The following is a 23,738-nucleotide window of genomic DNA, read 5'->3' as shown; positions in this document are numbered from 1 at the left end:
ATTCCTTAGTCATTTCGAACAGCAGACTGACTGTTTTTTGTGAGGGCGAGTTGTTGTTTATTCTGTGGTGAGTCGAGGAGGGTTTCACGGTGGACACAATGGAAGTGGATGGTATTTTTGTTCCCCCTCATCAAACTCATCAAATACACAATCCAACAACCCCAAAACACTTTGATGGACCCATTATAATCCACACATTCACTACGCTGTGGAACACCAACAAATAATATTGTAGCGTTACGACACTGAAGCAAATACTGGGAACTACTTTTTCTTTTGAAATCACTACGCCCAGACGCCATGTTCAGTAAGTAGTTCCATCTTGGCAATCTTCGCATAAACAACTCAATCTGGTCATTTTGCATTAATATTTCACAGCGTAGTGAATGTGTGGATTATAACGTGTCCGCCAAAGTGTTTTGGGGTTGTTGGATTGTGTATTTGATGAGTTTGACAAGGGGAAGCAAAAATACCATCCACTTCCATTGTGTCCGTCCCAAAAACCTCCTCGGCTCACCTCTGGATAGCTCGCCCTCACAAAAAACAGTAAGTATGCTGTTCGAAATGACTAAGGAATTGTGCTAAATGGGCCAATTTGCCAAAATGTTGAAGTATCGCTTTAAGTTTTGTTACTGGTTACTGCTGTTGCGGGTGGTTTTGAGTATTACTTACTTACTTAGTGCTCCAGCGAGGGTCAGGGCATCCCGTCCCGGTGCGTTGAGCCAACCAGGTGAATCAGGTTTTTCCAGTGCTGGCCATCTTGTGCCAGCTGCTCTGCATCCTTCACAGCAGGAGTATGCAACTAAAATTCACAGAGGTCCGGTCAGGGATATTTTGTTAAAGCAAAGGTCCGGAACATCATAATGTCTAACTGAATGAGTGTGATATATGCTGATGTAACCTAGTAGTTCTATGAGCGTCTGCATGTCATCAATAGCTGACTATCAAATCAAATGAATTCATGCACTCCTTGACAACCTCCCATCACTAAATGGCTTTTTGTGGTGCCCCAAAATCCAAGCAACTTGCTGGGCAGTGAGTGACTGTCAGGATCCTGGTGGACTGATCATACTGGGCTCCAGGCCCACCGACAGGGGGGGACAAACGGGTCTGTTGTGCCGGGCCCAGGGTTGGGGGGGCCCAGAATTAAAGGCGTGGGGGCGGGGGGGGGTGGGGGGGACATCCAGCACCCCACTCACGGATCCCGACGCAGCATGCAGGCACCGCGCCGCTCCGCACCTCCCCAACCCAAGGCTGGTCCATGCTTCACATGTACGCGTTTCCGCGTCCACTTTGGAGTGTCTGCTTTGGAGTGTTCCCTTTGGAGTGTCTGCTTTGGAGTGTCCGCTTTGGAGTGTCCGCTTTGGAGTGTCCGTGCACCACCGATGCGGACGCGCTTTCTCCCATATTTCTCCCAGACTACATTTTGAGCTCAGCTGTGTGCAACAGTTCAGTGCTGGAACGCTGACCCACGCAGCCTCGAGAAGCTTTTCCGGCTCTACAGACTGTTTATCTGCTCCTTTATTACAGATTATTTAGAAAAAAATTAAGCACATACATTGTCAGTACATTATCATTAAGTATTAAAGTTTATTTAGCTTTTATTCCTGTTTCTGAATCGCAGGGGGCGGCGCCGGAGCGATTAGTTACTTTCACTTCTGTCTGCAGACCTCCTCCTCCTCCAGACAGTCTGCTCTCTCTTTCCACCAGTTTTTCACTCTTTCGGTGTCTTTAAGTGGAGCCATCAGGCTGGAGCTCCGTCTGCTTTCACTTTTACCGTCATGTTTGGTTTGTTGCGTACACCGCCACGAGCTGCGCACAGTGCGGTCTCAAAATCTGGCTGCTGTGCGGACATCCGTGGATCGGTCCACGGGACCCTAGCGGACAGGAATTCATGACGATTTTTACGTCACATGGACCAACGTGCAACGCGGACATGTGAAGCTGGACGGGCACCGCATGCAGGCACCGTGCCGCACCGTTCTGCACGCCGCCGCACCGATCCGCGCGTCGCACGCCGTACTGCTCTGCACGCCGCGCTCCGCTCCGCTCAATATAAGTCCGGGTCCGTATTGAATGGCGTCTGGGTCCGGATCCGGACCGCGGTCCGCCAGTTAGTGACCCCTGCTCCACAGCAACTCCGTTTTGTTGGAGGTCGCCCGCAACGACATGGAGCCATCGGGTCCGGGTTTCCCTCGTGGTCGTCTCCAGCCTGAGGCCTTTGGGTCAAACTGGAGAATGGCTTGTGTCGGATGTTCTGGGGTAGAAGAAGGACATGACCGAACCAGCAGGGCGGCGTTGTGCGACCGAGGAAGATGCTCGGGGCTGGCCTGTTCGGCTCTAAGCACAGGTTTTGAGTGTGGTACTTTTAGTTCTGAAAAAAAGTTAATTACACTGTAAAATGTCCATGAAAGCACCTGAGATCTTTATGTGGAATTGGCCTGCCGGTTTATTCTTACTCAAGAGCGGCCTGTGGCAAACACTCCACTCTTCCGGAGACAGTTGATTTAATGGGAGCCTCAGAAGAAATGGATATTATGAAAAGAGCGGATGGATTGAAGCATAACACTGCTGACATTTTTAAAGTTGTAGCATCAAATTTAATCTAGAAAGAAAGAGAAAAAGCCCTGGGACCTGTTTGCTTCTGGCAGATCTGGTAGGTACATGACAGCCGCCCCCTGTCCAATCAGAACGCTTCAAGCCCCAGAATGAAAGAGGATTTAATCCTTAGTCTTTCCCATGAAGCTCATAAGTATAATTTGAAATTACTTAAAGGAATACTCCGAATATTTTGGACCCATGCCCCATCCCGATCATTTACAGAGTGAGATAAGCTCATAAATACCTGTTTTGTGTTCGTTTGTCCAGTGGCTGGCTCCCAGCTGTTAGCATCGTAGTTAGCTTAGCTCAACTGTGGGAGGTGAAGAGGAGACAGAGCCGGACTGACGAAAGTGGACAAAATATCCTTCCAGTGTTCCAGGGGAGGCGTATTAGCATCTGGGTGAGTTAATTGATAAAATTAAGAGATTTCCCAGTGTTAAGCCAGTTTCTGATTACAGACGAGTTTAATGTGGAGTTAAAGGGGAACGGTCGTTTTTACAATCTGCACCTTATTTCACATTCGTCACAACAGCATTTACGCACCCGTTTGACTTTCGTGTGATTTGCAGTTGGTTCGGAGATAATTAGATGCTCCCATATCCATATAACGGCAGCGGGCGGGGCACCGACATGCAGCCGTTACAGACGCTCTTTTCTCTTGTGTTTGTTGTGGTGTGGTAGATACATGTACATTTATTAAGTCAGCATCACTTAGCGCTATTGGGAAGTCTGTAAACCGGCTAGATTGAGCAAATCTCCAGGAACTCTGAAGCGATGATGTCATCACACTGCGTGATGTCATCACACTGCGCCGTGGCGCACTGTGTTTGTTTACATGGAAGTAGCGTCTCTGCTCTGCAGTCAGACCACGGCATCTCGATCGGCTTTTTTAGGCAGTCAGAGTTTATTTTCAGCTGGTTGTAACTTTGGTACAATGGTTCCAGTGTGCATATATCCTGGCTGTGAAAGTAAAATGACCAGCTGGACGTCACTGAGCTCACAGGCTCCCACTTCGTGACCGGGATTTATTGAAGCTATGGCTAATAGCGCTCAACACGGACCCCAGCATCACAGTTCAAACTTTACCACATTTGGATTATCGGGTGTGTAGTGCCCACTTCACATCGGAGGACTTCTTCCCAGTTCAGGAAAGAAATGAAGGCCAGAAGATCCAGAGAATTAATCTCAAAAAGGATGCCATTCCAGCGGCTGTAGGAGGACAGGTCGAGGTAACAAGACACTAACGCTATTCATTTTTTTCTTTACTAATGTCTGCACACCCGATAATCCAAATGTGGTAAAGTTTGAACTGTGATGCTGGGGTCCGTGTTGAGCGCTATTAGCCATAGCTTCAATAAATCCCGGTCACGAAGTGGGAGCCTGTGAGCTCAGTGACGTCCAGCTGGTCATTTTACTTTCACAGCCAGGATATATGCACACTGGAACCATTGTACCAAAGTTACAACCAGCTGAAAATAAACTCTGACTGCCTAAAAAAGCCGATCGAGATGCCGTGGTCTGACTGCAGAGCAGAGACGCTACTTCCATGTAAACAAACACAGTGCGCCACGGCGCAGTGTGATGACATCATCGCTTCAGAGTTCCTGGAGATTTGCTCAATCTAGCCGGTTTAGACTTCCCAATAGCGCTAAGTGATGCTGACTTAATAAATGTACATGTATCTACCACACCACAACAAACATAAGAGAAAAGAGCGTCTGTAACGGCTGCATGTCGGTGCCCCGCCCGCTGCCGTTATATGGATATGGGAGCATCTAATTATCTCCGAACCAACTGCAAATCACACGAAAGTCAAACGGGTGCGTAAATGTTGTTGTGACGAATGTGAAGTAAGGTCCAGATTGTAAAAACGACCGTTCCCCTTTAAAGGAAAGTTACAGAGATACTGGATGTGTACATCACCAGCACCCCCCTTTTGACAGAACTCAAGACGCTGGTCTAGGGTGCAACCCAAGCCAGGATGGGGCCTAGTGTTGAAGTCCGAGTCATTTACCACGCTGGGGAAAACAGAGGCACAGCAGCATGGTGGAGGCGGCGCAGAGCACAATGGTTGGAAAGCCAAAACGACGCTACATCAGACTGAAACACAACCCTCAGAAGAATTGCTGCTGAAACTGAGGAAGTGGATTTCATTGATTGGTTTTGGTCTGGGTTTAAAAACTCATTTGTGTATCTGGGGTTGTTTTGAGCTTGTTTTCAGGAGAAAATGTAACCTTATAGTGCAAAGCAAACATGCCGGGGGGACCGCCCGAGCTGCTGTAACGTGTACGTCACTTCCACAGCGCTGCTAACATGCTAAAGGTGCGTTCACACCGCCAAATGCTTTCCGCGATTTTGCGTCAAAATACAATTGAAAACAAATGTGAACGCGCGTTCCAGCCACGACGAGACGCGACGCAACAACACGATGTCCAAGCGAGCTGCTCCCTCCCCTCTCACACATTCAAAAAAGTTATGAAACTCCACGCTAAGCGCTAAATACAGAGCAGAACAGTACACGGACTTTTATGCCTCAGGGGAAAAGCTTTTTTGTAAATACTGTCAACGTACTGTGGACTGGACTCGCAAAGACGCATGCGACTAATTGAAAAGTATTTCTTTGTTGCAGGACTTTAAACATTAAATGGACTGTTATATCATATTAAATTGTGGACATTTATTCATTTCCACTTACCAGACACCTTTTTTTATGGTAAAAATGAGCATAAAAAACAAAATACCAAATTCAGAAATATTAAAACGGAAAAAACGGAATTTGGGAAAAAATAAAATGGATTTCATATACCTCTATTTGTAACGCACTTTACATTTAAAATCAAATCTCAAAGTGCTACAAGAGGCACAGGGTTAAAAACAAGCACAGGGTAAAAACATTACAATACAAGCAACATATTAAGAAACATTGTTGTTGGTATGCCTTTCTGAAAAGGAAGGTCTTCAGTCCTTTTTTAAAAGCGCCCACCGTCTGTGGGGCCCGAAGGTGGTCTGGGAGCGCGTTCCACAGATGGAAAGCTGCAGCTTCAAAGGCCCGGTCCCCCACGGTTTTGAGCCGTGTCCTGGGCTGAACCAGATGATGCAGTTGGCCTGACCGGGTCCGGGCAGAGGTGTGTGGTGTGAGCAGTTCAGTAGGGAGGTGGGGGCCGCACCGTGCAGACAGTGATGGGGGTGCAGGAGGATCTTGTTCTCTATACGGGCCTGAATGGGAAGCGAGTGGAGAGTGTGAAAGATGGGAGTGATGTGCTCATGTTTCTGCCCCTCATCAGGACTTTGGCAGCATTGTTCTGTACATACTGGAGCTTCTGGAGGCTCCTGCCAGAGATCCCAATGAGGAGGCATTACAGTCGTCCAGCCTGGAGGAAACAAAGGCGTGGACAAGCTTCTCTGCAGCAGGGAGGGAGAGGGAGGAACGTCGTCTGGAAATGTTACGAAGGTGGAAGAAGGAGGTTTTGCAAATTGATGTGACATGATTGTCAAAAGAGAGGTGGGGGTCAAACTTGACCCCAAGGTTTGTAACCGAGGGAGAGAGGGGGATGGAGAGACCAAGGAATGAAACAGAGGTAAGAGGAGAGGAGCGGAGTTGATGAGGAGGACCGGTTTGAATGGCTTCTGTTTTTGAGCCATTAAGCTGCAGGAAGTTTTGACTCATCCACGCCCCGATATCCTCCAGGCAGGAGCTGAGGGTGGAGACAGAGGGGGTAGGAGAGCTGTTGGATGAAATTTTGATGTAGAGTTGTGTGTCGTCAGCATAGCAATGGAAGTTTATTCCATGCTTGCTGACAACACGACCAAGGGGAAGCATGTATATTGTAAAGACTGAAGGACCGAGTACAGAGCCCTGGGGGACCCCACATTCCATCTGGGCCGGCTACCTTGCCGTTCTTCATCTTCTTGATGGCGCAGATGATTTTGTCTCTAGTTGGTGGATCGCAGTCTATGTCGATGTCAATCTCTGTTTCTGCTATGTCTGGAAGGTTCTCAGGAGCTGGTCTGTTGAGAAGTTCCTCGAAATGTTCTGCCCATCTCTCTAATAGCTGTTCAGCGTCTGTAATGTTTTGTCCCTGTTTATCTTTGACCGGTCGTTCTGGTCTGCTGTACTTGGCTGCCAGCTTCTTGGTTATCATGTACAGGTCTTTCATATTGCCGTGGTAGGCCGCTTCTTCTGCTTCTTGCGCCAGGATGTCTATATAGTCTCGCTTATCTTTCTTCATACTCCTCTTCACTTCTTTGTGGGCTTCTGTATGTTCTGCTTGGGCTGCTACTTTGCTTGCTCTTGCAAGTCTCATGTTGACTGCTTCTTTCTTTAGTCTTCTTGCTTGGATCTTCTGGAGGGTGTCTACTGAGATCCAGTCCTTATGTATCTTCTTTGGCCCAAGCACTTCTTGGCATGTTTCTGTGAGTGCTTCTTTTGTTCCTTTCCAAAGGTGGTGGGCATCGGTGTCATTGGTGGTAAGCTCCTGTAGTACCTGGAATCTGTTCCTCAGGGTCACGGTGAAAGCTTCCTGTATTGTCTGATCTTTCAGTAGGGTGATGTTATACTTCGCCCTGCCTGCTGCTTGCCTGTCCGTTCTCTTCAATCTCAGCTTGAGTCTCGCAGTCAGAAGATGGTTGTCTGATGCTCCGTCAGCTCCCCTTCTCACTCGTACATCTATGAGAGAACGCCTGAACTTCTTGGTAATACAGAAGTGGTCGATCTGGTTTTCCGTGATATGTTCAGGTGATACCCAGGTGGCCTTGTGTATCCTCTTGTGGGTGAAGATGCTGCCTCCAATGACAAGGTCGTTCAGTCCACAGAGGTCAGTAAATCTCTTTCCATTCTCGTTCATTTCTCCGAGGGCATGTTGTCCCATCACTTCTTCGTAGCCTATGTTGTCTGAACCCACCTTCACATTAAAATCCCCCATCAGGATGTTGATGTCCCTGTCTTTCAACTTGTCCAGAATTGCCTGTAGTTGGTTGTAGAACTGATCTTTATCTTTATCGTCATGGTCGTTGGTGGGCGCGTAGCATTGGATCACATTCATCTTGATGTTCTTCTTCATGGTCTTGAAGGATGCTGCTATTATTCTTGAACCGTGCGCTTCCCACCCTATCAGAGCTTTCTGTGTTGTTCTTGAAAGCAGGATTGCTACTCCTTCCGTGTGCACTGCGTTCTCTCCTTGTGTCCTGAGTACAACACAAGTTCTTTTTTTGTCCGGCCTGCAGCCACCTCGTTTCACTCAGTCCTAGCAGGGCGATGTTATATTGGCGCATCTCTGCTGACACTTGTGCTGCCTTCCCTGCTTCGTACATGGTCCTGACATTCCATGTAGCGATGGTAGTGGTCTTCTTGGTCGATAGGAGGGTTGTCGGCACTGAAGCGTCCTTTCGGCTTTGGCCCTCGCGTGTCATATTTCCTGCAGGAGCAGGACCTTCCTCTCCCAGAACTGGAGTTTCTTGGGCTGTTGTGAATGCTTCTGTAGCAAAAAGTTTTTTTCTGGGGTGAGGGTGCTGGCCCCCAGCCCAACCTTCCCGGAAGGACCGGGTTTCTTAATCGGAGTTGTCCCTCTCCTTGATGAATTGCCTGTCTGGGCTACCGAGTTCCATCTACCCGGGTGTAGTGCTCTTAGTCGGGCCTCTACCCGTCGACCAGTCCAGCATGGGTGACCCTACCAGGAGACGAATCTCCTGTCGGCATAGCTCTTGGGGTCACTGAGGCATGCAAGCTTCCCAACCAACGACAAGGTTGCACTTCCTCTGGGAAGATATATTTGCTCCCAGTCTGTAAATCGAAGCACGAGCCCCCCCGCCCGCCCCCGCCCTGCGTTTCCAAACGAAGCTCCTGGGCTGTTTTTCCACCGGAGTGACATCAGCCCATCTCAAATACTATACAACCAACATTTCCTTTTTTTGAGTGAAGTCTTGCAGTGATTTGAGTAAAAATGAGCTTTATTTGTGTCAGAGCACAGGTAGAACATGAAGCTCTACTCAGACAATAATCAGAAGACTTTGAACTGCCACACAGAAAATGTCCTGCAGATGTAAATGTCTGTTTTTTCTGAACCTGACTGAATGAGCAGCTCATATGAAATGAGCCTCTGGTTGTAAGGTGGAGCTCCGGCTTCACAGTGTAGTTCCCTGAAACCAAACCAGACACCTTCTGCCATGGGCGCGCTTTTTAACAGTCAACCTGAAGTGGATTCCCGCTATAATAATGTCTTATTTATGTCTCATATGTCACAGGATGAGCTGAACAGTTCAGTTTCTCCTTCTGGCCGGTTGGTGAGGCTCGGATAATTTGGAGGGTTTTTTAGACATTTTCATCTCTTCCTTGTTGCTCATGTAGAAATGGTTGGTAATTGGTGATTTTTGCAATTTCCTGCAATCCCCTTCATCAAAATGCTTAAATAATATATAATGCAGATCTCCAGTTGGGCTGTTGGGCTTCCAAGGACTTTTTGTCAATTCAAACTATGCAAAGTCAAATAAAAGCAGATTCACATTGTTTGTCTTGCTGATCTTGCTGATGTAGTTTTGCCGTCAGACTTGAAGTGAACTCAGATGCAGGTATTGCTCTTTTATTTTGCAGCATGTTCAACATGTTTCCGGTCTTTTCACTTATCGTTGTGTCAATTCTGTATTTTGCCTAATATTTTGTGGATAGTCCTCTGGGAAGGGGAACATGTCCCCTCCCTGGGTCAGGCTGGTTGTGTCCTTGGGGAACTGAGACCTCCATATAGCTGTTTCCTCTGTGGTGGGTTTTGCTCCTCTTTATAATGTAGGGACGGTGGAATGGGCGTTTTAAAATGAAAAGCTGCCTGAGCCATGTGATCTTCCACGAATTAGGATTGATTGATACAATCTCTTTCAGTTTGTCCTGCCACACTCTCGGGGAAGCTCCCATGGCCAGACCCGCATCATCCGAAAGGCGTACGAGGAGGATTTCTACACCCACATGATGGGCGAGTGCTACGAGCTGTGGGCTCAGCTGGAGAAGGAGGCGGGAGTCAAACTGTACAGGTAGCAGTTGGCACGCATTCAACGGAACACAGCAAAGGCATTGGATATTCACGGTGCCATGTATGCACAAGAGCAGCAACTCAATCCACAGGAGCCATAAATGCATGACTTTCTCACTACCTCCAGCATCACTGCATCACTGTCTGACAGCTCCCTGCCTGTGAGCGAGGAACCGGCCTGTTTCATCTCCTCAGCCTTTGATTTCATCAGAGCAGGGAGCAGTGTGTGTGTGTGTGTGTGTAGCGATGCTTGAACTTTCCTGTTTGTTCTTGGTAGGACTGAGCTGAATGAACTCTCTCCATCTCAGTGTGGCTGATCGTTAAATCCCTCCCATGCCAGCTCCCACACCTCCACATCTCATGGCTGATTGGTCTGCGTTGAAAAGCCACCTGGCCACATGGGAAGAATTCTGCATGATGAAGAGAAATGTCCAAGCCAGTGTGATGAGGGCAGAGCCTAATCTACCTGTGATCCAGAATCACCCTACCAACATTTTCTGAAACCTTATGGTACATGACAACACGTGCACATCTGCCAGCTGAATCAGTGTCAGCAGCTGCTCTGTCTTGGTGAGCCAGATGAAGCACCGTATTTATGAGCCCACACACTGGTGTGGCTTCTCCTTCCACTGTCACACAGCCGTAAACACAAGTGCACCGGGAGACAGAGTCATAAAACCCTCTGACAAATGTCTGGGCCTTCAGCTGGATCTGCCTGTGCCTTGTGGCTGCTGACAGATGTGGGAGCAGCCTTTAGAAAACAGTGCTGGCACTGAGCGCCTCGGCCATCTATCAGGCAGATTACTGGATCAAACCCTGTTTCCCAGCCTGCCACTCTGGGACCCCATCACCTCGCCATACAGCTGCTCTCTAACGGTCTGCTGCTTGTGTAATGTCCACTATTTATCACTCACGGGAGCTTTACTTCTATGATCCGCTCCACAATCCCTGTTTCTGTCAAGTTGATTAAAACACTGCTGATGATGGAGGCAGCCAGACTGGACTCAGTCCAACAACCTCAGAAGGCTGGGAATTCAATAAGTTGTGTAAACATTAGCCTGTAGGTAGTACTGCATGATGAACTGCATATTTACCTGCAGACAGACGGACGGACGGACAGATGGTTGGACTGATTAATTGACTGATTAATGACATGTTGGTGGAGGAAGGTATTGGACCTTTACAGTTTTTCTCAACTGACTCAAAAGACTCAGAAGACTCTAAATTCATTCAGTTCAAACAGTCACCAACTGACTACACACATTTCTTAAAAAAACACGACTCTATTGTCAAAACTGAACACTAGTCATGGTTTGCACACAGCTTTCAAAACTCTTGCACTGTTTTAGCAAAACACTGAACACGTTTTCAGCTCATTTGAACACACTTTTCACTCAAAGCAAAGTGAATCCGAGGGGACAGACTTCAGACACTGCTCCAACCCAGCGGTCATCACTAAGACACAACAGATGAAACTGAAACACTTAAGAAAAAGAACTGGGGTCTATTTCACCAAGCAGGTTTACAGAAAACTCTGTGTTGAATAACCCGGAATAGAGGTAAGCTCTGAGATTTCAATTACGCAAGGGGAGAGAACTCAAACCAGAGACAGAGGAGTGACTCCAGCCTGTTCCACTAGGAGAGGGAACTTAAACTGTCGGTCAGTTACCGCAGTAACACACTCCGTGACTCTAACCAGGTTTTTCTCAGTCAACCCTGAAGTTTCTCTCTGGCTCCGCCCCCTTTCAGCCACAGCCGCTGTTCCATTTCCTCATTCTTTCAGTCAGCTGGTGAGTTTTTGTGTAGCTGTCAAAATGTCATGTCCTTTTCTCAGCGATCCTGCAGATGAAGCAGCGGCTTTACTGCAGCGGGAACTGAATATTCATCGGGAGATTATTTACAGACCGCGCACAGATGTTTTGGCGTTTCCCGACAGTTATCTGTTTGAACGTACCGCTTCACGTCTCAATCATACGCTGCATTCACAATCTTTTCCGTCCATATTTTGCAACATAACCAAACGCAGTCGCGCACTCACATCCCAGCAGACATTGTGTGTTGCGCTGCGGTTCTTCGCAAAAGAGAGTTTTTTATATAACACTGGAGATGCAGAGCACTGAGGAGTTTAAATCACCACCATCATTACACCACAGCAAATAAAAGACATGACACACATTTCATTTTGTCTCCTTTATTTCCTACAAAATAAATAATAGTGAACATAATTCACTGTGACCATGAACCCACCTGAAGCTTCTGCTCCAGTATCTCAATTTCCAATTTCGTCTTCTTCATCTGGAGGTCCAGATGCTGCTGTTCTTTAATGATTTCTCTATCTTGTTAAGTAAGTGGATTTTGTAAATGTCTCTGACTGGTAACTGGGAATACATAGAGGACATTAAATTGTCCAGCTGCTCATGAACTGAATGAAATGAGCCTCTGGTGTTTACTGAACATCATCTCACAGTGTTGATCTGTGATGTGGAAGCTGAGGGACCATCCTGCTGCTGACCAGCCATGATCTGTTAAAAAGGACGACAATTTGAATATTTCAGTGTCGGTTAAATGTCAAGCTCTGTGTTCCACAGGAGTATTCAGAATTTTAATGGAAGAGAACAATCAGTAATGTACCTCGATATGACTATCTGGATCCTCTGTGAAGGCAGCAGGCACGGTTTCATCCTCCTCATCCTGGATAAATGACATCTTTCAGTATATTTGTGTATATTTTTCCAAACTAACATTTGGCAAAAATATTCTGAGTATTTCCTGCTGACAGTTTCAGGTTGGTTGTAGCATGAAGGGGCTCCAGCAGCAGAGAGAACCTTCACAATCTGGGCCAAAAGAAGAAAAGGACATGAAAGACAAAATAAACATTTTTGTCAATAACATTTTTAATATATTATACTCAAATAATAGATAATAATATTAGATTAAATAGGATTAATTATTTAACATACCTGCTCTGCATCTCCAGTGTTATATAAAAAACTCCCATTTGCAAAGAAACGCAGCGCAACACACAATACCTGCTGGGATGTGAGTGCGCGACTACGTTTGATTATGTTACAAAATATGGACGGAAAAGATTGTGAATGTAGCGGATTGAGACGTGAAGCGGTACCGTTCATAAAGATAACTATCCGGAAGCGCCAAAACTGTGCGCGGTCTGTAAATAATCTCCCGACGAATATTCAGTTCCCGCTGCAGTAATGCCGCTGCTTCATCTGCAGGATCGTTGAGAAAAGGACATGACATTTTGACAGCTACACTAAAACTCTCCAGCTGACTGAAAGAATGAGGAAATGGAGCAGCGTGAGGCTGAAAGGGGGCGGAGCCAGAGAGAAACTTCAGGGTTGACTGAGAAAAACCTTCTTCCGACCAGGTTAGAGTCACGGAGTGTGTTACTGCAGTAACTGACCGACAGTTTAAGTTCCCTCTCCTAGTGGAACAGCTGGAGTCACTCCTCTGTCTCTGGTTTGAGTTCTCTCCCTTTGTGGAATGGAAATCTCAGAGTTTCCCTCATTTCCGGGTTATTCAACACAGAGTTTTCTGTAAACCTGCTTGGTGAAATAGACTCCTGACCTGCTGGGAACCAGCATCAGCTGTTTACAACGGATGTCAGACGAGCAGAAGGTCATGTTGGAAGAGGAGGATGTGAACGTGGACCACCTGGACCACAGATTCAGCACTATGGTGTCCTACTTTCTCTTTCCAGCTCTGTCTCAAGGATTCATGTCAGTGCTTTGTGTCTGCCTCTGGCAAGGCACAAAGAGGACTGTCCACAAAAAAAGAGAGAGTACTCACCGAGGCAAAAGGCTTTTGGGTGAAAGAGTTTGCCAGATAACAAGTCTCGCACCGTTCAGAGCAGCTCCACAAAAAGCACATCAAAACGTGCGGGGAATTTGGGAATGGTATGCTGTGACTTTTCTCAGCGATCTGGCGAAAGAATTCTGAAAAATTCCTCAAAACAGTGAATTTTTTCCCTTCGTATGCAGATGAGGGCCGACTGAAATTTATTCCTGAACAAGTCCATCATGCCTTGCCATACTTTTATTAATATATCAAAACTAATTTCAATATCTTATACCAAGTTTGCACTCTGAGCTTTCAAGTTTGGTAAGAATTTCACTCGTTTCTGGAGTTTATAATGGGTGTGTGTTGGAGAGTGTTAGGGAGAGTGGCAGTTAGAGTGCGAGAGGCTCTCGATTTACGTAAACAAACAAAAAAGTTTTTCTCCTGTCCCCCAATCACATTTCATTTCAGTGTTTTCTTTGCAATCCCCCCTGCTTTCATTTTCTCTCTGTCTCAAACAGTTCTCTCTCAAGGTGTATTTTTTTAGAGGAGAGTGCAGAATTTTCTCCCATCCGCTCCAATACATTTTGGAGAAAGACTTTCTCACTGCAATCCAAAAGTTGACACATTTTTACAAACTCACTGTGCTGTATGGTTGATCCTATAGACAAGAACATTTCAGGATAATTCCATGAAAGGCTTGTGACAGTAACAGTAAAAAAAAGTTTTAATTTCACCTCTCAGTTCTCAAAAAAAACAACATTTCTTCAACCATATGAAAAACTGCTGATTCACTATCCTGGCTGCTGAGTGCAGCTGGTCTCCATGGCAACACCCACACCTGCACAGTCAGGTGTGCAGATCTCAGCTCAGAGCTCACAGTGAAGATGGAGGGTCATACAAACACACACGCTCACACACTCTCGGCAGCAGCAGGCAGGCACAAAGCAAAATTTCCTTCCAGCTGAATGTTGAACCTCCCATTGGTTTTCCACGTAGAATGTAAATACTGATGATTCATATGTATAGAAACACTTTCTCCATGCAGATACTTTATAAATAATGAGTAACACTTTATAATGTTCAACTTTGAGCAAGAAATGTATCTGGTACTTATCTCATGTGATGATAGTTACTCATAAACTGTTGATGTCAGGATGAGAACACCCACACTGGAAACCACATCTAGAATATCAACAGTATGAAATGAAGGGGCAATAAATACAGATCATTTGCTCAGAGTGATTCCTGTAAAGTCAAGGCTGTGTGAAGCAGGAGCTGAGTGAGCTGTCCTTCCTCCAGACAAACAGGGCTCCTGGTAACGGCACCGGAGAAGGGGCGGAGCTTCCAGCTCATTAAGAACACCCTGCAGAGGAACAAGGTTCCCATCGTGATCCTGACGCCCGACAACTTCAGCCAGCACATCCCCAATGTTCACCTGTCTGAGGGGGATGGGGCCCTGGTGGATGTGACTGCTGGAGTCCTGTATGCTGACCGAGCCCTGCGCACCGTACAGGTACTCACACTGTTCTTACAGCAGGTTCCACAGCTTCTCTTCTGTCTGACACTTCATTTCAACTTCATTATCAGCCCCACTCAGGTTGATTTAGTTGGAGATTGTCGGGTTCAAAGACACTTCAAACGTTAAACAATCCAAACAGTGAACACTCAGAGACGAGATTTGGGTTTTGGCTGCATCTGCAGATGGGGGAGAGTACAATGTTCAGACTGTCTCCCACCCCCTTCTGGTGTGTTCAGCTTTTTATTGAGTTGGAAGAGCAAGCATAGACATGGGTAAGCGTGGGCGCATCCGCCCACAGACATTTCCTAATATGGTAACGGTAAAAACATTTCAGCGACACCCGAGAGTCTGGGTTGTCGGGTCCACATCCTCTTGAACTTTGGTTCACTTCTGTTCACACCTTGAGGGTGGGTTCTGCTTCTTCTGCACAAACAGAATAAACCAAACGTATTTCTGCGAAACAGGTGTCTAGACAACATTTTCCAAGAACTGAGTATGGCGAGACTTTCCGCGCGCTGTGCAAACTTTCTGCACAGTTACAAAACATTAACTCACACAAGCAATTTGCACAAGCATTGAAGCAATTATTTTACACAGATGGAGTGGCAGCCTCACTCCACTACACACTTGATTCGATTGCTCCCCTGAAGATAAAAACAAGGGAGGAGGATAGCTCCATGGTGAAACAAACAATTGTGTACGTTGAAAAAATCGACATGAAGCCTACAGAGGAAATGGCGCCTAACTCAACTAGAAATGTTTCGTACTGCCTGGAATGAGTCTGTTAACCTGTTAAAAAACTCTACTCAAAACTCAAACTGCCTACTATCCCTCCTTATTAGAAGGAAACCAGAACAGCCCAGGTGTCTCTTTAGCTCTATAGCCAGGCTGACAAAAAGTCACTGCTTCGTCCAACCTCAGATCCCTTTAACCTGAAGCAGTGAATATTGTGAACTTCTTTAACGACAAACATCACTATTAGAGATAAAATTGAAAGCACAGTCCACAAAGTGGTCACGGACCGATCAATCACATCCTCAGATCTGTCAGTAGAACCTGACTCACAGCTACTGAGCTTCCATCCTACTGAACTCTTTGAGTTCTTCATTTGAACCTACAACTTGTACATTAGATCCAATCCCAATGAGACTGTTTAAAGACATTTTTCCCCTGATCAGTACATCAATATTTGATGAGATCAACTTATCCTTAGTAACAGGCTATGTTCCACAGGCCTTTAAGGTTCTGTTATTGAACCTCTCCTCTAAAGCCCCCCTTGATCCAGGAGTTCTAACCAGTTACAGACCAGTATCCAACCTTCCCTTTATTTCTAAAATCCTAGAGGAAGTTGTTGAAAAAGTTGTAATTCAGTTTTGTGACCACTTAATGACCTATTTGAATCTTTTCAGTCAGGTTTTAGAGCTCATCGCAGTACAGAGACAGCTCTGGTAAAAGTTAATAATGATCTTCACACAGCCGCAGATAAAGGATTGGTCTCTGTCCTGGTCTCTGTCCTGGTCTTTGTCCTGGTCCCTGTTCTGGTCTCTGTTCTGGTCCTGTTAGATCTCAGTGCTGCATTCCACACTGTGGATCATGATATTCTACTACAGAGACTAGAATATACTGTTGGGATTAAAGGTTCAGCATTAAACTGGTTTCAGTCATATTTAACAGACAGGTTCCACTTTGTTCATGTTAATGACGACTCTTCAGCCCGGATCAGAGTTAAACCTGGAGTCCCACAGGGTTCTGTTTTAGGACCTATACTCTTCACATTATACAGGCTTCCTGTAGGAACATCATCAGGAAACACTCCATTAACTTCCACTGTTATGCAGATGATACACAGATCTACCTATCCCTGAAACCAGATGACACCGATCAGCTGGTCAAACTAGAAGCTTGTCTTAATGACATAAAACCTGGATGAGTCACAATTTTCTCACCATGAATTCAGATAAAACAGAAGTCGTTACATTTGACCCAAAACACATGAAAGAGAAAAATTATCTAATCAAATACTGACCCTGGGTGGTGTTGCTTTAGCTCCCAGTAACACTGTGAGGAACCTGGAAGTGACCTTTGACCTGGACTTATCCTTTAACTCCCACTTTAAAATCTTCAAAAATCAACTTAGAGAGTTGAAAACACTTCTACACCATTTAGACAACCCCCAGCTTTCATTTGAGCCAATGACCAGCTCTCTACGTCTTTTCTCGGCAGAGTTAGAGTTCCCTTTGCAGAATCTGTCAGCGAATGTCGGAATCTGTCAGCGATTGACAGATTCCGCACTGGGCCTGTAAAATCTTCAAAAATCAACTTAGAGACTTCAAAAAGTAAGTAAGTAAGGAAAATTTATTTATACAGCACTTTTTACAGACTAGGAGTCACAAAGTGCTTCACAACAAAAACAAGGTATAAAGACAAAAGAACATTCAAAAGAGCGTTTAACATAAAGATAAGGGATTTGTAGACATAGCTCCGAAATAAAAGCGAGTGTTGGAAACCGTATAATCAGTATGTGGTACCGCCAAGACACACCGTGTCAGTGGGTCTGAAAGGCCTTCTGGAACAGAGGTGTTTTAGATGATTTTTGAAGGCTTCCACTGAGTCCAGGGAGCAGGTCTAGGGGGAGCTGGTTCCAGAGGCGAGGCGCAGTGGACGTGAAGGAGCGGTCACCCCGAGTTTTAAAGTGAGTCCGGGGGGTTCTCAGCAGGTTCTGTTCAGCAGACCTCAGGCTTCGGGCCGAGCTGTATGGCTGAACTAGGTGTCTGATGTAGATGGGTGCCTGGCCATGTCGGGCTCGGAAGGTCAGCACCAGGACTTTAAACTGGACACGGAACAGAACAGGGAGCCAGAGGAGGGATTTTAAAACAGGTGTGATGTGGGACCTCCTGTTGGTGCTGGTCAGCAGCCTGGCGGCTGAGTTCTGGACGTACTGAAGACCAGCAGCTCTTTCTTGTTGAGGCAAGTGAACAGGCTGTTGCAGTAGTCCAATCGTGAGGAAATGAATGCGTGAATGATCATTTCTAGCTCGCTTTTTGACACCATGTGTCTGAGCTTAGCGATATTTCGCAGCTGGAAGAAGTAGTTTCTCACCAGCTGCCTCGAGTGGTGGTCCAGTGACATGGAGCCATCAAAGATCACCCCGAGATTCCTCAGTTCGGTTTTAGTTAAGAGGCTCAGATCACCGAGGTGCTGTTTGATAGTGGAGATGGCTCTGTCCGGGGCGATGATGAGGGCCTCTGTTTTGGAGGCTGTTGTCTCTGAGCCACTGCTTGGTTTTTGACAAGCAGTTCATTAGTGAGCACTTCTACACCACTTACAAGACCCTCAGCTTTTATTTGAGCCCACCCCAGCCCAGCTAAGTCCTTTCTCGTCCTAACGGCACCTGTTTGAGCTCATTATCAGTATAGAAACACCTGTCCACCTGTCCACAACCTCAAACGGTCCCACTCCAAACTCCACTATGGCCAAGATCGAAGAAAGAACTGTCAAAGGACACCAGAACCTAACCTGTAGACCTGCACCAGGCTGGAAGACTGGAGCTGCAGTAGGTACGCAGCTTGGTGTGAAGAAATCACCTGTGGGAGCAGTTATTAGAAAATGGAAAACATACAAGACTGATAATCTCCCTCTATCTGGGGCTCCAGGATCTCCCTCCGTGGGGTCAAAATGATCACAAGTACGGTGAGCAGAACTCCCAGAACCACACGGGGGACCCAATGAAGGACCTGCAGAGAGCTGGGACCAAAGTAACAAAGCTACCATCAGTAACTTACACCACCAGGGACTCCAATCCTGCAGGGCCAGACCCCCTGCTTCAGCCAGGAGACGTCCAGGCCCGTCTGATCCAGAAGAGGACATATGGTCAAAATAGAACGTCTTGGTAGAAACAACTTCTGGTGTTTGGAGGAGAAAGAACACCATACCTACTGTGAAGCATGGGGGTGGAAGCATCTTGCTCAGGCTGTTTTTCTGCAAAGGGACCGGGACAACTGATCTGTGTAAAGGAAAGAATGAATGGGGCCATGTATGGTGAGATCTTGAGTGAAAACCTCCTCCATCAGCATGACACTGATCCAAACACCGCCGGGTGACAAGGAGGGGCTTCGTAAGAACCACTTCAAGGTCCTGGAGCGGCCCAGCCAGTCTCCAGATCTCAGCCCCATAGGAAATCTTTGGAGGGAGTTGAAAACCATGTTGCCCCAAAACATCCCTGCTCTAAAGAAGATCTGTTGGAGGACTGGGCCAAAATACCAGCAACGGTGGAAACCTGGGGTCTATTTCACCAAGCAGGTTTTAAGAAAACTCTGTGTTGAATAACCCGGAAATGAGGGAAACTCTGAGATTTCAATTACACAAAGGGAGAGAACTCAAACCCAGTGGCGGACCGTGCATTTCACACTAAGGCCTTCAGAACAGATCCGCCTGAACCAATCCACCCCTCAATAACTATTTTATGTCTATAAAAAAAATCTTATTAAACAGATATGCACATAAAGAGTTGTTGCACAGCAGATAGATACTTGTGCAGCCAGAATAAATGCCTTTGCTGAAGTGCACAAGTCTCCTACTACATCTGTGCACATACAATGAGCATCAACTTAATAAAACAGCAATATTATTTAGGAAAAGAGGAACATTTTACTCACCAAAATCCCCATTATTTGTAAACAATATCCATCCTCCTTTCCTTCCTCAAAAAGAGTTCATTTGCTCTGTCATATAGATTATCCGAGCGTTTCAGTTCCATCAGCAGATCCTTCTCCACTGCCATCAAAGCCAGGATTGAAAGTCCAGCTGCCCTGTGGGATTTCTGGCCTAAGTTTTAATTCTCTTCAGGTCTTCTTCTTCTTCTTCTTCTTCTTCTGTGGAATAATTGCGGTAGGCGACCAACAACTTAGGTGCATACCGCCCCCTACTGTATCTCTTGGTGAATGTAAATCAGAAGGCCTGGATCTGCTGTTGTTGGTGTAGCTAGCTAGAAGGCGCTGAGTCGCCAATTCGAAATCTGATTGGTTGAAGCAACTGTCTGCTTGACGCTTCACTTTACTTTACTGGGCCATCAGGAACGGACAGTGAAGGCCTCGGGCAGATTTCTTTGACCCTAGCAACAGATGATGCCTGAAATCTGATTGGTTAAATGATTTAATATGAAAAAAACATGTCTGGAAGCAGCGCGACCACGGGGAAACTATGAAAGGAACTGGAACATACCGTTTGGAATCATTTATTAATTATTTATGGACAAAATATAATTTACATCAGTCTGTAATTCAGATACTTTTTAGGCCAGCAGAGAAGGCTTTGCAGGCCCTGACGGCCCACCACTGCTCAAACCAGAGACAGAGGAGTGACTCCAGCCTGTTCCACGAGGAGAGGGAACTTAAGCTGTAGGTCAGTTACTGCAGTAACACACTCTGTGACTCTAACCTGGTCGGAAGCAGGTTTTTCGCAGTCAACCCTGTAGTTTCTCTCTGGCTCCGCCCCCTTTCAGCCACACCGCTGTTCTATTTCCTCATTCTTTCAGTCAGCTGGTGAGTTTTTGTGTAGCTGTCAAAATGTCATGTCCTTTTCTCAGCGATCCTGCAGATGAAGCAGCGGCATTACTGCAGCGGGAACTGAATATTCGTCGGGAGATTATTTACAGACCGCACTGAGATGTTTTGGCGTTTCCGGACAGTTTTCTTTATGAACGGTATCGCTTCACGTCTCAATCCGCTGCATTCACAATCTTCTCCGTCCATATTTTGCAACATAACCAAACATAGTCGCGCACTCACATCCCAGCAGATATTGCGTGTTGCGCTGCGGTTCTTCGCAAATGGGAGTTTTTTATATAACACTGGAGATGCAGAGCACTGAGGAGTTTAATCACCACCATCATTACCATCAGAGCAAATAAAAGACATGACACACATTTCATTTTGTCTCCTTTATTTCCTACAAAAAAAAAAATGAAGGGTTTAGTTCATGTTCCAATAGTGAACATAAATCACCTGTGACCATGAACCCACCTGCAGCTTCTGCTCCAGTATCTCAATTTCCAATTTCGTCTTCTTCATCTGGAGGTCCAGATGCTGCTGTTCTTTAATGATTTCTCTATCTTGTTAAGTAAGTGGATTTTGTAAATGTCTCTGACTGGTAACTGGGAATACATAGAGGACATTAAATTATCCAGCTGCTCATGAACTGAATGAAATGAGCCTCTGGTGTTTACTGAACATCATCTCACAGTGTTGATCTGTGATGTAGAAGCTGAGGGACCATCCTGCTGCTGACCAGCCAGGATCTGTTAAAAAGGATGAGAATTTGAATATTTCAGTGTCGGTTAAATGTCAAGCTCTGTGTTCCACAGGAGGATTCAGAATTTTAATGGAAGAGAACAATCAGTAATGTACCTCGATATGACTATCTGGATCCTCTGTGAAGGCAGCAGGCACGGTTTCATCCTCCTCATCCTGGATAAATGACATCTTTCAGTATATTTGTGTATATTTTTCCAAACTAACATTTGGCAAAAATATTCTGAGTATTTCCTGCTGACAGTTTCAGGCTGGTTGTAGCATGAAGGGGCTCCAGCAGCAGAGAGAACCTTCACAATCTGGGCCAAAAGAAGAAAAGGACATGAAAGACAAAATAAACATTTGTATCAATAACATTTTTTAAATATTATACTCAAATAATAGACAATAATATTAGATGAAATAGGATTAATTATTTAACATAACATGATATAGATGTGTGACATAAAACAACTGCACAGTCCATCAGCCACTTAGTATTTATGCTACTTTACAATGTTAAACATGCTTAAAAAGATGAACCTCAGTGAGATTATGCCGAGGTCTTTTGAACAATGTTTTTATATTTCATCTTTAGCTGCTGCCATGTGGCTTCTTCCCCACGGGATTACAACTAAATGAAATACCTTAACTGGTGACCATTCAAACTGTTTCCCTGTAATAATATTTAATATTCAATAATATTCTGATATAAAGGACTACATTTAAACTTACTCATCGACACGGGCAGCAACTTTCTGCCACGCCATCTCCCTCTCCTTCGCTGCTGCGTGTTGCATTTTTTTCAAAAAATGTGTTCCAGCTTCCATATGTCGCTCTCCGCTTCTCTGTTGCCATGGTGACTCGTGGAATCGGCGATCCATTAATGCTGTCTTTTTATAGTTGTCGTGCACGTGCTAAACTCCAGGTGAAACTCCTTGAAGTTGCGTAATCCAACTCAAATCAGCTGTTGTGTAAACGAAAACCCAGCGTTTCCCTTCAGAGGAGATCAACACAGAGTTCAGGATTAATCTCAGGGTTTTTTCAACCTGCTTGGTGAAATAGACCCCTGGTGAAGACTGACAGAAAGCGTATACTTATTTTCCACCATAATTTGCAAATAAATTCTTGAAAATCACACAATGTGATTTTCTGGCTTTTTTTTTCTCCTCATTCTGTCTCTCATAGTTGAGGTCTACGTATGATGACAATGACAGGCCTCATCTTTTTTTAGGTGGGAGAACTTGCACCATTGGCTGCTGACTAAACACTTTTTTGCCTCATTGTATGAATCATCATCATGCAGGGCAGCAATAAATCAGCCTCTCAGTCTACATTCAGCATCACACAGCATATGATCGTCAAGGCTCTGCAGAGTTACTGGTGCCTGGACTAAATTTATCTCGGAACTGCCAAAGATGGTGGAATGTGTCACTGCTGAAAGAGGAGCAAACTTAAAAGAGCTGAAAGCATCAGAGGGAAGTATGTTAGTAGTAAGTAAGTATCTACAGACATGCTGCTGAGCTGCTGTGGTGTGTGTGTGTGTGTGTGTGTGTGTGTGTGTGTGTGTGTGTGTGTGTGTGTGTGTGTGTGTGTGTGTGTGTGTGGTTTAGACCTGAGATGTGTTGATTTCCACCTGGAACACCGTTCACTTTGTTTTGAGGAGTGAGGATGGTTGATCTGTGTGGAGCTGTAACATGCTTCAGTGGAACAAGGAACCAAAACACAGGTTGATCCTGTTGGACGTTCAGACCACTCCACCTCAGATGAGCTGAGTTGGTTTGACAGGAACTGAAGTCTTGTGTCACTCTGAGTGAATCCATGACGTCAACACCTTTATCCACAGTCAATACAGAACGTTTCAAGGTGCATGTTCTGCTGTCTGTTTTTCAGAGTCAGTTTCAGAAGTTAGGCGGAGTCATAAGAGACCAGGAGAAGGTCACAGACGTCAAGCCGGGCGCTGTAGTCACAGTGACGACCTCTGCTGGGGTCTACCAGGCCAGGAGCATCGTGATCACCGCTGGACCCTGGGCCAACACACTGCTGGGACACACCGGGCTGCACCTGCCTCTGGAGGTACTGACTCACTCCTCTGGAGGTACTGACTCACTCCTCTGGAGGTACTAACTCACTCCTCTGGAGGTACTGACTCACTCCTCTGGAGGTACTGACACTCCTCTGGAGATACTGACTCACTCCTCTGGAGGTACTGACTCACTCCTCTGGAGGTACTGACTCACTCCTCTGGAGGTACTGACACACTCCTCTGGAGGTACTGACACACTCCTCTGGAGATACTGACTCACTCCTCTGGAGGTACTGACTCACTCCTCTGGAGGTACTGACACACTCCTCTGGAGGTACAGACACTCCTCTGGAGATACTGACTCACTCCTCTGGAGGTACTGACTCACTCCTCTGGAGGTACTGACACACTCCTCTGGAGGTACTGACTCACTCTGCTCCTCTGGAGGTAATCTTTGTTAACTTTAGATTTATTTAATTTTGTATTAAGTG

At 45.8% G+C, this 23,738-nt stretch overlaps 1 protein-coding gene across 2 annotated transcripts in view; it reads left to right on the top strand.

Annotated features, from left to right (window-relative positions):
• pipox (pipecolic acid oxidase) overlaps positions 1-23,738 on the top strand; it is a 49,810-nt gene that overhangs the window by 5,507 nt on the left and 20,565 nt on the right. For both annotated transcript variants that reach the window (XM_030108534.1, XM_030108533.1), the window contains exons 2-4: positions 9,470-9,618; positions 14,715-14,928; positions 23,115-23,297. In XM_030108534.1, coding sequence (XP_029964394.1) covers positions 9,470-9,618; positions 14,715-14,928; positions 23,115-23,297 — 546 coding nt within the window. The remainder of the gene's footprint in view (positions 1-9,469; positions 9,619-14,714; positions 14,929-23,114; positions 23,298-23,738) is intronic.

This window comes from Salarias fasciatus, chromosome 14, assembly GCF_902148845.1.
Source record: "Salarias fasciatus chromosome 14, fSalaFa1.1, whole genome shotgun sequence".
Classification (NCBI taxonomy): Eukaryota; Metazoa; Chordata; class Actinopteri; order Blenniiformes; family Blenniidae; genus Salarias; species Salarias fasciatus.
Note: the sequence above shows the minus strand (reverse complement) of the source record. Positions and strands in the feature narration are given on the sequence as shown.